Genomic DNA, 17119 nt, shown 5'->3' with positions numbered 1-17119 from the left:
CATGTCTTTGCCTTTTATGGTTATACTATTCTAAAGGGGCAGCTAAAATTTCCTAAATATTTGTTGTCTTTCTCTGTTTTTCTTTTCTTTCCTTTTTAAAAAATAATTATTTGTCATTGGTCAAGCAGAGCTGTCTGAAGTCTCCAAATATCTCAAAACTGCTGCTTGAATAAGGGTTATCATTGTCCACTGTCATCTTACTACATGTGATTCTGAAAACTATTTAATTCTGCTAATCAAATAGCCAACACCACTCCCAATTTGCCGCTGATTTTTATGCAAAGGGGAGTTGAGTCTTTGATCACAATGCTATTCTTTGAGAAATGGTCAATAACAAACTGTTGAAAGGCTTTTGAGAAATGCCCCCTTTCCCTTTTTTGATTTGTTTGTTCTTTTCTGACTTTACTTGGCAAAAGTTATTGGCCCCAAAATCAGTTATTTACAACTGTAAGACAGCTGGGAGCAGGGAGAGGGAGAGGGCAAGGGATTGAGGAGGGACCACAAGGAAGAATATATTCTTTTCAGAGGATAAAATGAGTTATTTAAGAAATGTGATGTACAATACCATGCATTTACTCTCCAAAGCTAGTCACTAGCAAGCTAACACCTTTAACACTACAACCACCAATTACAACTGTTTTGCTACAGTTACTGAGTTCTAACTACAGCTACAGGGCAGAAAGGGTGGGCTGTTTCCATTTTAAACTTTCTCCCTTTGAAAATGGCCATAAAAACTTTTTCTGTACAAGTTTAATGGCACAAAAAGGTGACCTAAATGTTTTAAAGAACTTACCACAAATGATAAATGCAAAATTCAATCAAAACATGCATTTGTTGTGTACAAGTCATAAAAGAACATTGGCTTCAAGCTGCAATATATTACAGGACCATATATTGAAGACATTTTGGTATAACCTCTTGCTTGCTCAAATCCTCTTAAGAGAACTTATAAAGAAATGGCATTTGAAAGGACACTCTATATGGTATTGCCAAGCAGTGACATTCCCAAAGGATGCACACCTTGTTGAATAAATTAGCACCTAGAAGTTTGCTTCTTTAGGTTTATAAATTACTTTTATATTGAATGCCTGAACAGATCATGAACAGTTGGTGTCATTAGTAAATGTTTAGGTGAATTTAGTAACAAAAGAAAAAATACATTTCAATTAAGTGACTGTTTCCTTTTATAGAATAAGTTGTTAAATATCCTTTTCATTTAAATCAACTCCAACTGCCTATATGTTTAGCTAAAATAATTCAACACTTGGCAAACCCAAAACATAAGGTTATTACAGAGAGCTTAATGAGTATCGGTAAAACTTTAAACAAATTGCTCCCTAACCAACATTCCCACCAGCCAAACCAAATGACAGGAGAAAATATTACCAGTGGTCTCTCATTATATTATATTGCAGCTTTTCAAACTATGAGCAAATTAAACAAAATCAATTAATGGTATTTAGCTGACAGGAATCCATGGGTTGATTTTTCTGTTCAGCTGATTATTTCTTAAACACACTTCACTGCTCCACAAAATGGCAGACTAAAAAGGAACCACAAAGTATTCTATACAGTGCTTGGAAGGCAAAGACCAAAAGACCCATGAGCTATAAGGAAACTGCTTGTATGGATCGGCCTCAGGGAATTACAACTGAAAATGAAGAAGAAGAAAGGGCCAGGTTTGGATTATTCCCACCAACGTATTTCTGACTAGACTGGGATAGAATCAGGGCTGGCTGAGTATGCAAATATTTCTCATCACCAAGGCAAAATACCAGGGCTAAGAAGAGGCATATGCCCAATGCCTACATAAGGAGGAAGGGAAAAAAAGGTTCTGAGTGAACAAAAGAGAGAGAAAAGAATTGCAGAGGCTAAAGATGGATGTGTGTACTATGGAAAGAGATTGTAATACACAGAATATAAAACTAAGCAAAAATGGGTGAACTAGAGAGAGAAAGAAAATAAAAAGAGATGCACAGGGAAGTTAGAGAGTGGCAAAAAGCCATTGATTTTCTGAGCCTATTTACCCAGAAATCAGAAGCTCCAATATTTGTAAGTTTTTGCCTTAGTTTATAATGTTTTTGCTCTGACTTCTGTTGGGACATATGACTTCTCCAAACTAACCTGTCTTTTTAATCAGCAGCAAGAAAATGTCTTAATTTCCAAAGGGAATTCTGTGCTCTCCTAGCCCCAGGCATCCAAGGTAAGATAAGATTGCCTCTGATTCTAGAACATGTTGAAGCCTACAAACTAAGATATTAAAAATGAGGCAGTTAAAGTTTTGTCATGACTCTAATTAGTGCTTCAAGAGTCTTGTCATATGAGAACCAATGTCACACTACCTAGGCCAAAGTCAGAAGTCTGCATGGATCATTAAAGGGAAACAAGTAGGAAGCAACACTAACACTGAGAGGCTGATGTAAAGATCACACTAGTTTTGGGGGATGAAGAAAAGCTCTGGGACCAGGGTGAGGGAGACTGAGGAGGAAGGCACCTTTTCCTGAAGAGATAGGAAGGGCAAAATTCTTTATCCAGGCATATTGAAAGACAGTTGATGGAGAGAGAGTATTCTAGTCTCTGAAAATAAAAAGTAGAAGAGGCTAGGAGGAGCTGCTGACAGTCCCAGACCACAGTAGGTTTCCCACTGGAGTCAGTGTTCGTGGGTTTAGAAATGCATTTTCCTCTCAGCACATGTGACTTAGCTACTGTGTGGCTAGTCAGAGGAGGAATAAAATTGGAAATTCATTTTAAAGAAAATACCTGTGTTTTCTTAGTCCAAAATCAGCCCTCAGGGATGATTGAAAACAATTCACTGAATATTAACAGCACTAGACTGGGTCTGAGCCACCAACAGCCAGAGAGTCTGTTGGAGATGCCTCTCCAGCCAAAAGGTGTGCATGAGTATCATTGCTCCAGGTGGTCACAACTATATTGAAGAGGAAAACCTGCATAAAGTCATAGAACAGTGGACAAGGCTAATTATAGAGTCCCCTTCTTAGGACAGAGGCATAAGTGTGACAGTGGACCTTTATTCTGTCTAGATTTCAGGTCCCAAAACAAAGGACTCTGATCCCTCTTCCATCCCAGATAAGCTTCAAAACACTGATCATTTACTTAGAAAATCAGCCTGATAGCCAAATCCTTTCATGCAATGAGGATAATGCATGAGTGAAGATGCTGTCCTTGGATATCCAAGTGGCCCCATGTGGTCAAGGACAAGTTCCAAAAGTCTCAATGTTGTTGTTTTATTAAGAAATCTCCAATGTCTTTTATTTCCATAGCAAACTAGATGATGAAGGAGGTTATTCAAACCTCACCATCCTAGTGCATCTGTATGGGGAAGTCTTTTGGCATAGATGTTTCTGATATTGGCTGGTCTTTGGAAACATCCTCACCATTGTGCTAGAGCTCATTTTGAGGACATTGGCCAGCTTGTTCCCTTGTCCAAAGAGGACATGTGTGGGGGTTTTCAAATCCTCACCAGAAGACATGCCGAGAGAGAGAGAGAGAGAGAGAGAGAGAGAGAGAGAGAAATATCCATCAGTTGCCTTCTGTATGTGCCCTGACCAGGATCGAACACACAACCCAGGTATGTGCCCTGATGGGGAATCGAAGTGACAACCTTTCAGTGCACAAGACAATGTTCAACCAACTTAGCCACTCTGGCTGGGTGATGTGGTTTTGTTCTTTGTTTGTTTGTTTTGTGTGTTTTTAAACTACTAAGAACCAAATCTGAGGGGAATTGGGAGCATGTCCATCCAGAATACGGAAGGAACTAAAGCAGTAGACACAATGTTGCCCAAGGCAAGCACTGGATTGCTGCTCTAACACTTGGGATGGGTAATTAAAAGAAGGCTCTAAGCACTCAGACCCCGTCTTCTTGCTTTCTTCAGATAACTACACATTCATTTTGTTTCCTTAGTCGCTTCTGATTTGGGATGAGAAGCAGGAAGGAAAGAGAATTTCCAAAAGTAGGGAAAGACCTGCCTGGACAGAGGTCTCTTGGAACTAATCTAATGAATACCCTTTCGTTCCCAGGAAGAGCCTTGCTGTGAGGGAAACTATGTGTTCAGAACTTGTTGCTCTGGTTTCTGGAATGGAAGGCCACAGGAGTAGTGTATACAAGATCAGTACAGTGTGTAGAGCACATAGCTTGCTATTTTAGTGCAAACACAAGGAGCCAATGTTTAACATCAGCCAGAGCACATTTTAGTCACAAAGTCCTTTGCTTATACTTGGAAATTGTCCCCATTATGGCAGGATGGCTATGGGGACATTGTGAATGAGGACAACCACAGCAAGGCCAGGTTATTTTTTCTACCTAGTCTCACTCCCATATTTTAAAAGAAATCATTGGCAGTGAATGGTAGCCACACTCATTTTAAAAAGACTGAAAAGCCATCTCAGAAATTTGGATGAACAAAGCTATTGTCCCCTCTTCCTTCCTTTCTTTGCTCTAAGAACAAGAAACATTTTTCTCAACCTATGAAGACCAACCAGTATCAGATGAAATGAGGTGAGCTGTCTGGGAAAACCAGTTTTTCTACATCCAATCTGGACAAGGCAAGAGGTCAGAAGGCTGTTCTGAGGGATCCTCAAGGTAGGGCAGTGATCCCCTGTGTTGAATGGACATGGTTATATACCCATTGGTACTGTCCTCACCTCTTCCTCTTTTGGAGACATCTGCAATCCATGTGGATGAAAACCATGTAAATACAAGGAAAAATAGCTGTGTTAGGTTTTTGGGTGGATTTCCCACTGAGATCAGTGCAGGAGCGTATGGCTCCAAGATGCAACATGACCCTGGGAAAGTATTCTCAGGAGCATAGTGGAAGGCAATATAGTTCAGTGGGAACAGGCTCTGGAATAAGAGTCAGAAGATATGGGTTCTAATCCTAGGCTTGTCTCAAGCCAGCTGTGTGACTTGCGGAAAATTACCTCTGCATCTCCATTCCTGGTTTGAAAATAAGGAATCTGGTGTAGATGATGTGATCTCAAGGTTCCTTCCAGCTAGAAAACTCTATAATTCAATCTAGGCTAATACTAAGGTCCATAAAGACACAAAGAAATCATGCTAATGGCTATCCTTTCCAAAAACAGTGAACAGAAAAGGATGTTTTCTCTCAATTTACCCCTAGTTAACACTACTTATGAAGTTGTTCAGCCCAGTCCCCATATATACATTTTCCCATTCTTTGTCCCTATTTCTAGTTCGGTAAGGGAGAATATTCAGGAGGTAGGAACAAGCAACACATGGATTGTGTGTGTGTTTGTATGTGTGTGTGAAAGAGGGAGAGATAATTTGGGGGTGGAGGCAAATGTTTGTTGAATTATATTTGTTAACTGTGCAGAAGGTCACACAATGGAACTTTAGTGGTAAAACTGGACTGGGTAAAATTGGGAATAAATGATGAGAGTGAAGGTGCTCGGTTACATTTTTCTTTGTTGCCTTGAAAATGGGCCCAAGACAATAGTGCAGTGAAGGCCTGGGGGGGGGGGGTCAATGGGGTAAAAAAGGGAACATCTGTAATACTTTCAACAATAATGATAAATTAAAAATAAAATGCAATTATTGAAGGATTGAATTTTGTTGAATTTTGAACTACACCAAATCCCTCTGGAGTGGGAGTACAGAAACATTTCCCTATAATTTATTACAAGAAAGATGGAAAATCTACTATTATTATAGACGATTGTTGGTTTAAAGATTATTGTAATGAAAATATGCCATTTAGTATTTTTAATGGTACATACACTCTACAAGCAAAGAAATGCTCAGAGAGCTAGCATAGGACATGGACATAAGGAAATCTCAATTCCTCTTCTGGTCCTGCTTTTTCCAGCAGGTCATTTAGCTGCCTCAAACTCCGTTTCATCTTAGATTGAAGGAATTGGACTAATGAGATCTAGAGAAAGGGAAGAATCTTTGGAGGTCTGGCCTGAAGTTTAAAAACATATTGCCTACCACTGTACACACCACCACCTCCATCCCAAGTACCAGTTTTTCCTATTTAACCACAAATTGTTCTGAGATAAACTATCCAAACCTTGAACTTATAGAAAGAAGAAGGGGGTCAGCAACACGGGTTTCTTAAGGGGTTCTAACAAGCCTACAAATGGAGGACAGGTGCAAAAATAGATTTTCATAATTTGGGGTTCTTCAATGACCAATTTAATCAGGAATCATACTATCATCATCTGGACTCTTCTCGAACCAAAAATATTTCACATAGTTAACACCATCTGAAACTTGTCTAGGGGCATCTGAACTATTCCTTGCACCACTGAATTCTCTTCTACACAGTTCTCATCAGCAATGCCACCAATTTGCCACTGATCCATGTTGGGGTATCCTATTGTATCTCCTAATTATGAAGTGGTTGCGCGCATGTGTGTGCGCGCGCGCGCGCACACACACACACACACACACACACACACACACACACACACCAAGCTCATTCCTGTTAAAGTGGAGGAACAACTGCAAGTCATTCCATAGCCAAGCAGCCACTTGGCTCCGAACACTGCACCTTTCCAACTATCTGCACAATTACAAAGAAATTTTTAAAAATCTTCATATCTGCTAAAAGCAAACACAGAATTGGCATGCATGGCTTTCACTTAAATTTAGTTGTCTTTGCCATTATGGGCTATGATTACAGACAAAAAGCAGTGTTATAAATCTGTACTTCAAAGACTAAGAATTATTTCAAATATTCAGTCCTTAGCAAAGCAAAATCCTTTCTAGTGTTAAAGGCAAAAGAAAATTTTCTATGTCTTCAGTATGAAATATTAGGGTTATAGATAAAAAAGAGTTGCTTAAAATATGCCATAACATTTCATTTAAAATATAATTAGAATGTCTGGTCCACATTGAAATTATTAATGTAAGCATAACTGTTTAAAAGTTGTCAAAAGACTGATTCTATTGAATTGGCCTCTGCTATTTATTTTGTTTTCTCCTGAAGGTTTCTGTTTGCCAGTAACAGCATAATTCCTAAACTACGTTGCTCTGCATTTTTTTGGTAAATTTTCTGCATGTGTTTTTTAGACAAAAGAAAAATCACCAGTTTATAAAAAAGGAGCCTGAAGAGTTTGCTCCTGAAATATAGATATGAGGTTTTATAAAAAGGATATTGGTTTCTTGCTATAAAAAGCGACCAAAATGTGTCAGACCTGAAAACAAATTCTCACAGTTTTTTCAGTGTTGGCTGTTTACAAGGCATTCAATAGAACAGAGATAGATGGATACCATTCAGTTTGTGTAATAACTTGCTATGTTGGACAGACTCTTAGAGGAACCAGGTATATGAAATCCCTCACCCCCAACTCTAATTAATTGCTTATTGATTCTAAATTGCCCCAGTGGAGCAATTGACAAAAAAAATTCACTGCACTTTATAAATTCTACTTAGATGTCTATAGTGTATCCCCATTTCTGCCTAGTCTGGTTTGGCCATTCCTGTGTCATAGTTCTAGGTGTCTGGTGTCAGAATTATAAGTTGCTGGTGTTTCTCCCCATTGACAACCAGAACTTGTGTTAGACAACAAACAGGGTGTTCAATTAGGAGTAAAGAACAAGACTGGGGAGCTGCCTTGCCATCTTCCCAGGATTTTATAGCATTCTTGAGATTAAGAGACAAGGGGTATTAGTGATTTTGTGTTTGTCACTCTTGGATTTGCCAATGATTTTTTCCCCACACACACACATTTTAAGTGTTATGCATGTAAACATCCCTCTATGAAAGGAAAACTGTCATGTATAAGCAAAGTGAGACAGGAGAAAATAATGCAGGTGCCTAAGTGTTCAATATAAAGGTCATGGACTAGCACATTTTGAATCCCAGGAAAGTTACCCCAAATGATGGTTATCAATCTATCTCTTATAATCGGTAACTATAGATCAGTGGCCCAGAGGAGAAATCACAGAAAAATAAACCCAACATAATACAGTATGTTTTAAAAAATAACAACAACAACAAAAATAAAAACTTGAAAGCACCAATAGCCCTGTTGGACACTTGAGCAGAAGTACCCTATTGTAACAGTAATCTTGGATTTGTACTCTGGACTCTGAACACGCTCTCCTCCTTCACATAGAATCACCAAGTGAGTCTGAGTCATCCAAAGACAGAGGCAGGTACAGGTCCTATAAGAAAATAAGAAGAAAAGTTAATTCTCTTTTTCCTAACAACTTGGGCTCCAAAATGGACAAGATTATATGACTGCTTTGTTTTTTAATTAATATTGTCTCTAATATTATTTTGAAATAATTAATAGGAAGTTGAAGTACAGGGAGGTATCTTTGTACCAATGTATTCTTCCCTCAGTTTCCTCAATGGTAACGTAACATCTTGTAGGTTTCCATTTACTTGGGTGTTTGTGTATGTGTGTGTGTGTGTGTGTGTGTGTGTGTGTGAGAGAGAGTGTGTGTGTGTTCCCTTGCTATTTTACCACATGTGTATAGTTGTGTGACCTCCACCACAATCAAGATACAGAATTGTATTTCAGGCTCTCGTGTGCTACAACTTTATATCAACATCTGCTCCTCTCGCAACCCAAAGCCCCGGTAACCAATAATCTGTTTCCCATCTAAAATTTTGACATTTCATGAATGTTATATAAATGGACCATACAGTATGTAACCATTCAACCATTGAAGGGCATGTGGGATTATTCCAGCTTAGAGCTATTACAAATAAAACTGCTATAAACATCGACACACTATATTTTTATATGAATATACATTTTCATTTCTCTGGATAAAGTCCAAGGTTACGATTGCTGAATAGTATGGCAATTGCATGTTTAGTTTTGTAAGGACTGCCATATTGTTTTCCAGAATGGCTATACCATTTAAATTCTTACCAGAAAAGTATGTGATTCAGTTTATCCACATCCTCACCAGTATTTTGTGTTTTCCCTCATTTTTATTTTAGCCATTTTTGTAGGTTTGTATTGGTATCTCATTGTGGTTTTAATTTCCCTGATGGCGAATGCTATTAAATATCTTTTCATGTGCATATTTGACATCTGTAATTCTTCCTCAGTGAAATGTTTCTTCATGTCTATTGCTCATATTCTAATTGGATTTTTTCCTATCATTGAGTTTTAACAGTTATTTTATATTCTAAATATGTGTCTTGCTAATATTTTTCTCCCAATCTGTAGTTTGTGTTTTCATACCATTGGCACAGTTTTTGACATAGCAAAGTTTTTAGTTTTGATGACGTATAATGTATCATTTTTTTTCTTTTAGGATGTGCTTTTTGTTGCCAAGCTTAGAATTACTTGCCCAGCAGAAGATCAGAAGATTTTCTCCTGTTTCTTTTCTAAATGTTTTACATTTACATCTAAAGTCTATGTTTTAATTAATTTTTTACATGAAATGTGAATTTTAGTTTAGGGGTATTTTTTGTCCTATAGATATATAATTGCTCCAGCACCAATATTTGAAAAGGTTAGCTTTGCTCCATTCACTGCCTTTTGCAGTTTTGTCAAAAATCAGTTGTGGATATACATGTAAGTTTATTTCAGGCTCTGAGAAAACTGCCTAAACAAATGCTTAGCCCAGAAAATGTACCCCATCTACATATTTCCAGCTTATTTCCTGATACTTCCATTTCTAACCATTAGGATTCATGACTCCAATACTATTCCAAGCCTTGTTTATTGTCTTTAGGAGATGGGGGAATGAAATGGCATTTTTTTTGGTTTTGGTTTTTGTTTTTCATTGTCCCCAGAATTATATTTGGAGATCCTTGTGATTCCTCTTGGATTTACTTCACCCATTGGTCTAAATCAATGATTTTCAAATCTCTCTAAATTTCGCTCTCTTCTCTCTTTAAATCCTCTATTCATCTGAAATTTGCTTGGATGCCCAATACATCAAAAAAATAAAAGTGTAGTTGTTCTAGTTGAACTAGACATTGGGGAGGCAGGATCTCACCCACCTCCAAATTAAACACAATTTGAAAACCACTGTTTTTATTCATATTATCAGCAAGATACTAATGGTAACTAGAAAAGTTTAGGGACAATTCTGTGGATATTTAATAGACCTATTTTGCTAAAATGGAGACATAGAACTTCAGCAGAGAAAGTCCAAGAAAATTGGAAAATACAGTTTCTCTTTGAGGCAGAAGAAAAAGTGATGATGAGGAAGAGGGACAAGAATGGGAAGGAGAATGACTTATTTATCTAACATTAAACTGCTTTTTGTGGGAAAGAGGGGCAGGAAAAGTTTTAGGTATCATAGAATGGAAAGAGGAGAAAATTATATTCAGAAACATTAGGTTTTAATTTGGGCTAATTAGTACTATGGCATTGAACAAGTCTTTTTAGCATTGGCTTCTTCATCAAGAAAATGCAGACTTCGGAATGGACAATCTGTAATGTCTCTTCCGGTTCTGAGGCTATTATTTGGAACTCTCAAGGGAATATTAAATAATTAAAAAACACAACAAAGGCAACTACTGTGAATAGATTCAACTCTCATCACCCCACCATCCCTTCTCTGTAACTCAAGGGTTTGCAAACTTTTTCTGTAAATAGCTAGATAGTAAATATTTTAGGCTCTCTTTGCTGGTCATATGTGGTCTCTGCCACACAGTCTTGTTTGTTTGGGTTTTGTTTCATTTATAACCCTTTAAAGATGTAAGAAACATTTTTTTCTACATTGGGGATTCATCCAAAAACAAGCAGGCCATAGGTAGGAATTGAAAACCTTGTTTTGTTTTAAACTACCAAACGAGATTTCTTAGAAAAGTGATAAATAGGTAGGGAGTACAAGGCTGAAGAAACAATACAGTGCAATACAACTTATAAAATAGAATTGAAGTGGCATAGAATGGAGTTGCATCTCTGAACATATTTAGTTCTTCAGTACTTGAATATAGTGAAAATTGAACATAATCAAAGGTATCTTTGAGATCTAGACTCCCATAATGGTGAAGACTCTGAAAACCTGCTTTTACATAAATGTAGTAACACCAGGATAATTGTCAAAATCAACTCTTTCAGAACTCTAGAAATTAAGCAAAGGCTTGCAAAAATCCAATAAGTGTTCATTCAATAAAAATGGATAAATCTCAGTGAGAATACCAAGACTTATGGTGCTTTAACTCACCTTATTTCATTCTCTCATTCTCCAGATGCAGGGTAGCTTTGAAAACAAATAGCCTCACCACTACAGTATTTAAAAAACTACACCCTAGCAGCCTCTGGACAATGCAGAATGAGTTTGGAGCTCCCCCAAAATACCCTAGTCCCTGAGAATTGTCACTCTTTGACCTGTCTGGAAACTGCATTTGTAGGGCTCTTTTTTTATATTTGACCTAACTCGGAGCACACTCCCTGTGAACAGCCTTTTCAGGGAGTATTAATCAGCTGCAATTGCTTAAATCATAGCCTCCTTAGGTGGGGGAAATATTTGGGGAAAATGAAGCTGCTTAAAATCTTAAAGGAAAAGCTAAAGAATTAATGTCCATAGGGGACTTTGAAAAGCACCAGCATATTTCCAGTAATCTCTAAAGCCAGGCACATGTTCAGGACTGTGTGTATTCTCAGAAAAGACCTGAAAAGCCTCTAATCTCTCACTTTTGTTTGCCCTTGAGGCCCTGTGCAAGCAGCAATTGAAGGTTAAGACAAAGTTTTAAACTGCCTTTCAGAGTATTGAAATTATGCCCCAGTCCACACCCACAGAGCCTTCAGCAAAGACTTATCAGAGAAAGGTAATCAAGAAAATCTAGCAAAACTATCCTTCAAAAATGAAGGATAAATGAAGACAGTTCCCAGATAAATAAAGACAGATTATTTGTTACTAGCAAACATGTCCTACAAGAAATACTAAAGAGAATCCTTCAGGGAGAAATGAAAGGATAACAAGAGAGTAATCTAAATCCACATAAGAAATAAAGAATACTGGTAAAGATAAATACAGCAGATGGTAAAAATTTATTTTTGTACTCTTTTCTTCTGTTATCCAATTCAAAAGACAACTGCATAAAATAGCAATTATAATAATGCGTTGGTGAACTTATCCTATATAATAAAGAGCTAATATGTTAATTAGACCAGAAGTCAATAGGACCTTCCTGAAGGACCAGTGGGCGGGGAGTGGGGCCACGGGGCCACGAGGGCCTAGGCAACCAGGGTTGTGAAGGTCGAGGCAGCCGGGGCTGCAAAAGCCTACCCTTGCACAAATTTCATGCATCAGGCCTCTAGTTATATATAATGATGTAATCTGTATGTCAATAAGAGCACAAAGAGAAGGCAAAAGGAACAGTGCTATACTAGAGCAAAATTTTTATATACAATTGAAATTAAGTTGATATTAATTCAAAGTAGATTGTATTAAGATGTTGATTGTAATCCCCAGGGCAAACACTAAGAAAATAATACAAAATAAAATTAGTAAAAACACAAAAGGGGAATTAAAGTGGTACACTGTAAATATATTTATCTAACACAAAAGGGCAGAAATAAAGGGATAAAGGAACAAAAAAGATATAAGACAAATACAAAATAGCAAAAAGGAATATGTAATTCCCATCTTTTTAGTAACTGCACTAAATATAGATTAAACACTCAAATGAAAAGGCAGAGATTGGCAGAATGGATTGAAGGGGGAAAAAACAAAAACATGATCCACCCTAGCCAGTTTGGCTCAGTGGATAGAGCATCGGCCTGTGGACTAAAGGGTCCTGGGTTTGATTCCAGGTCAGGGCACATGCCCAGGTTGCAGGCTTGATCCCCAGTGTGGGGCATGCAGGAGGCAACCGATCAATGATTCTCTCTCCTCTATGAAATCAATAAAAATATATTAAAAAAATTTATATGATATGTTCAGTATATGCTAGCTCATAGAAAACAGAGAGCAGTAAATTAGTGGCATCCAAGGCATGGGTAGAGGAGAAAAGACCTGTAACTACTTAATGGCATAGTGATTCTTTTGGGGGTGATGAATATATTCCTGCACAATGGTGGGATTTACTAAAAAACATTAAACTGTACAATTTTAAAAGGTGTAACTTATAGTATGTGAAATATCCTAATATATAAAAACCCTAAGTCCATCACATCCACAATGACTAGAGACTCGACCTAATGCCCAGGCTGCACGTGCAGCAGGCTCTGGTGAGTGGGGACTTGTGGCAGCGGAGATGGGGAGGGGGGTGGGGGGGCCGGCACTCACACTCACTCACAACTGCACACATGCACAGACACACACAGTGCCCACCAGCTCACAGGCTTTTCTCCCTTTCTTTTCCTCCCTCGGAGCCTCTCTCAGAATGAGGAAACAAAACTGACTGGGCCTGAAGAGGCCTGGATGGAAGGGAGGGCCGGCAGAGGGTGGAGTGGCCCCCACTGGCCCCGCCCCCTCCCAGCCAGGAAAGAGGAAGATGGACACAGGGAGGCAGGGAGGCCTGGAGGACTGCTGAGAAAAACAAAGAGAGACAGAGACTGAGCGAGATCAGGCTGGCAGGGGAGGGCAGTTGGGGGCGAGATCAAGCTGGCAGGGGAGGGCAGTTAGGGGTGATCAAACAGGCAGAGGCATTTGGGGGAGAGATTAAGCCTGCAGGGGAGAGCAGTTAGGGGTGATCAGGCAGGCAGGCAGAGGCAATTAGGTGTGATCAGGCAGGCAAGCAGGCGAGTGGTTAGGAGCCAGCAGTCCCAGATTGCGAGAGGGATGTCCAACTGCTGGTTTAGGCCCGATCCCACAGAGATTGGGCCTAAACTGGCAGTCAGACATCCTCCAAGGGGTCCGCAATTGGAGAAGGTGCAGGCTGGGCTGAGGGAACCTGCCCCCCCACCCCCACGTGCACGAATTCCCCCCCTCCCCCACATGAATTTCATGCACCGGGCCACTAGTATCTCAATACGCTCTTATTTAAAAAAAATAGTACCTTTGAAAATCTCACCTTGACAATTAAATACTATTTATGTGATTCTTAAGTATGAAACCCTATACAGCAATATGCAATGTATAATGCAGATAGTAATACTCAGCATGTGTACAAATATGAGACAGTTTTGTAGTAGTTTTTTTATTGACTAAATTGTAACTATTGATGAATTCCACAAGTTAAATTTACACAGAATGCAAGTCCACTGTAGTAGAAAGAGCTCAGGATTAAGAATCAGGAGCTCTAAGTTCTAGGCCTAGCTTTGCCTTTTAACTTCCCCCCTTTCAGAGCCTTTGTTCTTATATCTGAAAATCATGGAATATGTGGGTTATAAAATCTTTAGAGTTCCTTCTAGTTATAAAAATCTATAAAATGTAATTCAGATCATTGCATTTTTTCTTTATACCAAAGCATAGAAAATTAGACACTGAAAATTAGACACTGCCAAGTTAGTGAACTCCCTGGACATTTTTTAAGCAGTATAAAAGGGCCTTTTCATTATGGAGACCACCATCATCGAGTCCCACCACTCTGAACCACTGGGCTTCAGCATTCACCCCTGCTCTTAATTGTTCATGTAACAGATCCTTCAATGTAGCTGGTTGGTTAGTGGAAATAATTATGAGAAGATTGTTCCAGACTCTTATCTCAGAGGACAGGGGAACAGGCCTCAGGGTAGAAACCTGAGGAGACTCCACTAGCAGCTGCTCTGTCTTGGAATGGGTACAGTTAGATACAGGCTATGGAAATAATCCATATGACTAGGCCTAAGTATGAACTTCTGTCCTCCATCAATTTATTTAATATTCAAAATATATTACCTTGTATGAGTAAAACAATGTTCAGGAAAAAGAATTATCTCAATATTCTGTTTTTGTTGATTGATATGTAAAAATACAGAAATACACATATTGCTTAACAATACAAATAATTTGCACCTGAAATTCATTTGCTTAGTCCCTTGGAGCCCTACAGAACAAAATGTTTGTAACAAATACAGCTGTGCTGGCGATATTTTTGCATTAGAGGAAACAAAATCTTGGTCTCTGATCCAAGAAGCTTATAGTCCAAGGAACGTCAAAGAGGAGTTTTGAGAAACCTGGCTTCTAGTTTGGGTTTGCTTTTCCCCAAATGTGCTCTGCATTTTTCTTATGGTTTGGCTTTGTTTTTGCTGATTTTTAAAATTTTATTTTATTTTTTCCATCACTATTTATCCCCTCTCTGCCCTCTTCCACCTCCCTCACCACTACCCCCTTCAATCACCACACTGTTGTCCATGAGTTCTCTCTTTTTTTCTTTTTTGCTCAATCTACCCTCCCCCTTCTCCCCCCCTTGGCTGCCCCACCAGTGCTGTCTGCCTGCTCTCCATCTATGAGTCTGTCTCCATTTTCTTGGTAGTTCAGTTTGTTTATTAAATTCCACATGTGAGTAAACTTTTTAAAGCTGAAACTCCCTGTTCTCTTCATCAGTAATCAAAAGCCTACCCAGGCTTCAAGGGCCCACTTAAATGTCACTTAGTCTGTAAAGCCTTCCTTGTCTCCCATCCTCTTTTGTTTTCCTGTAGTCCTTTTGTTTGCTCTTGATTATACTACCAAAATACACTTAGAGCGGTATCTGTGATTTAAGGGTCAGGATCCTGCTTTATTCATCCAACTATCCCTCCAAGCACTTACAGGATGACAAAAAAAGTCTGGAAACGCAGAGAAAAAAATGTATATTTAGGTAATATTAGTTACATTTTCAGATAATATGTCAAATATATTTTCCTCCACTCTTGAGACAACTTTGCAAGCAAAATGCCTCCAAATGTAAAGCCATGAGTACAATCACTAATCTGGAAAAACATAAAAATAAATGAAAAATGTTCCCTATGTTTCTAAGCTTTTTGTACATCTTTAATATGTTACCTTCTCCCAATTGTTGAATCATACTAGGGCTGTCTTTAACCTCAGCCCTTCCTTTTTATCACCTATAAAATGGAAATGCTACCTGCCCTATCGTTTTCACAGGGTTATCACAAAGGTAAATGAGAAAATGGCTATGCAAAAAGATTAAGCAGTATAGAAATGCAAAATGTTGTTCTCATTAACTATAAAAGGATTTACTTTGTGTCCATATTGTAGCACTTGAGTATGCGGACTTTGGCTAACCCCATCACAGCTGCATTAAAAAGAGGATTCTCCATGAGCTGCTTAAGAGGGGAAGCCAAGAGGCTGATTACAGCTTTGGGCCCTGCCACAGCCATCAAAAATTACCAAAGGGATGCTGGGACTTCAAGTTTCTTTCCAATTGCGCAGGAGGAAAGTCATGGCCTTAGCCACCTGCTTCCTGTCTCCACCATGACTCACACCTTTCAGGTCCACTTGGATGGACATTCAGATGAGATCTGCTTAGGTCCACTGCCCAAGGACCTTAATGGTGCTAAGGTTCAGGTAGCTGTGTGAAAGGAGGGGCATTAAGTTGAGACTAGAGCCCCAGGGGGGCTGAGCCAAGGTCACAAGACACTTTTTATCTTATTTAGGAAAACCAGTTCACTTTCCATCATTGATTCCTGATAGGATGCACCAAGAGAGGCACAGAATTACTTCTATGATGCTTCTGCCCCCAATGCATAATCTGAATTTAATAACAAGAAAACAATAGACAAACCTAAATTTAAAAAACATTCCCCAACATAATGGGCCTGTACTCTTCATTTGTACAATACAGTGTCCTAAAAGATTTTAAAAAGACTCAAGAACAGTACTAGATTAAAGAATACTAAAGATACATGAAAACTGAAGGCACTGTGTCATCCTGAATTGGATCCTGGCCAGAAAAATAATGTTACTAGGACAATTGATAAAATTCGAATATGGACTGTAGATGATAGTATCACAGCAGAGCAAATTTCCTGATTTTGATGGCTAAAAAAAATAGTAAAGTGTGTGTGTGTGTGTGTGTGTGTGTGTGTGTGTGTGTGTAGAGAGAGAGAGAGAAAGAGAGAGAGAGAGAACACAAAAAATAAAGTCAATGGGGCAAAATGTAAACAACTGGTCAATCTATGTAAAGACTATACAGAAGTTCTTTATTATTTTGCAACTTCTGTAAATATGAAAGGATATCAAAGTAAAAAGCTCAAAAATGACTTAGAATTAAACCAAAATATAATTTTTTAAAAGTTTGCTCTAAAAATTATATAATTCAGTACTTAATGTTTGTTTGCTTAACTG

The 17119-nt window shown here is 38.5% G+C and overlaps 1 protein-coding gene across 2 annotated transcripts in view; it reads right to left on the bottom strand.

Moving 5' to 3' along the window:
• Positions 1-7017: 7017 nt before the first annotated feature.
• DCX (doublecortin) overlaps positions 7018-17119 on the bottom strand; it is a 149697-nt gene continuing 139595 nt past the window's right edge. The window contains exon 7 of one of the 2 annotated variants that reach the window (XM_006082220.2): positions 7018-8149. In XM_006082220.2, coding sequence (XP_006082282.1) covers positions 8093-8149 — 57 coding nt within the window. In that variant the 3' untranslated portion in view covers positions 7018-8092. The remainder of the gene's footprint in view (positions 8150-17119) is intronic. The other variant, XM_006082218.3, reaches the window with a different exon arrangement.

The sequence above is a fragment of the Myotis lucifugus genome, unplaced genomic scaffold (genome assembly GCF_000147115.1).
Source record: "Myotis lucifugus unplaced genomic scaffold, Myoluc2.0 scaffold_2, whole genome shotgun sequence".
NCBI classification, from domain to species: domain Eukaryota; kingdom Metazoa; phylum Chordata; class Mammalia; order Chiroptera; family Vespertilionidae; genus Myotis; species Myotis lucifugus.
This window is presented reverse-complemented; position numbering and strand designations above follow the sequence as displayed.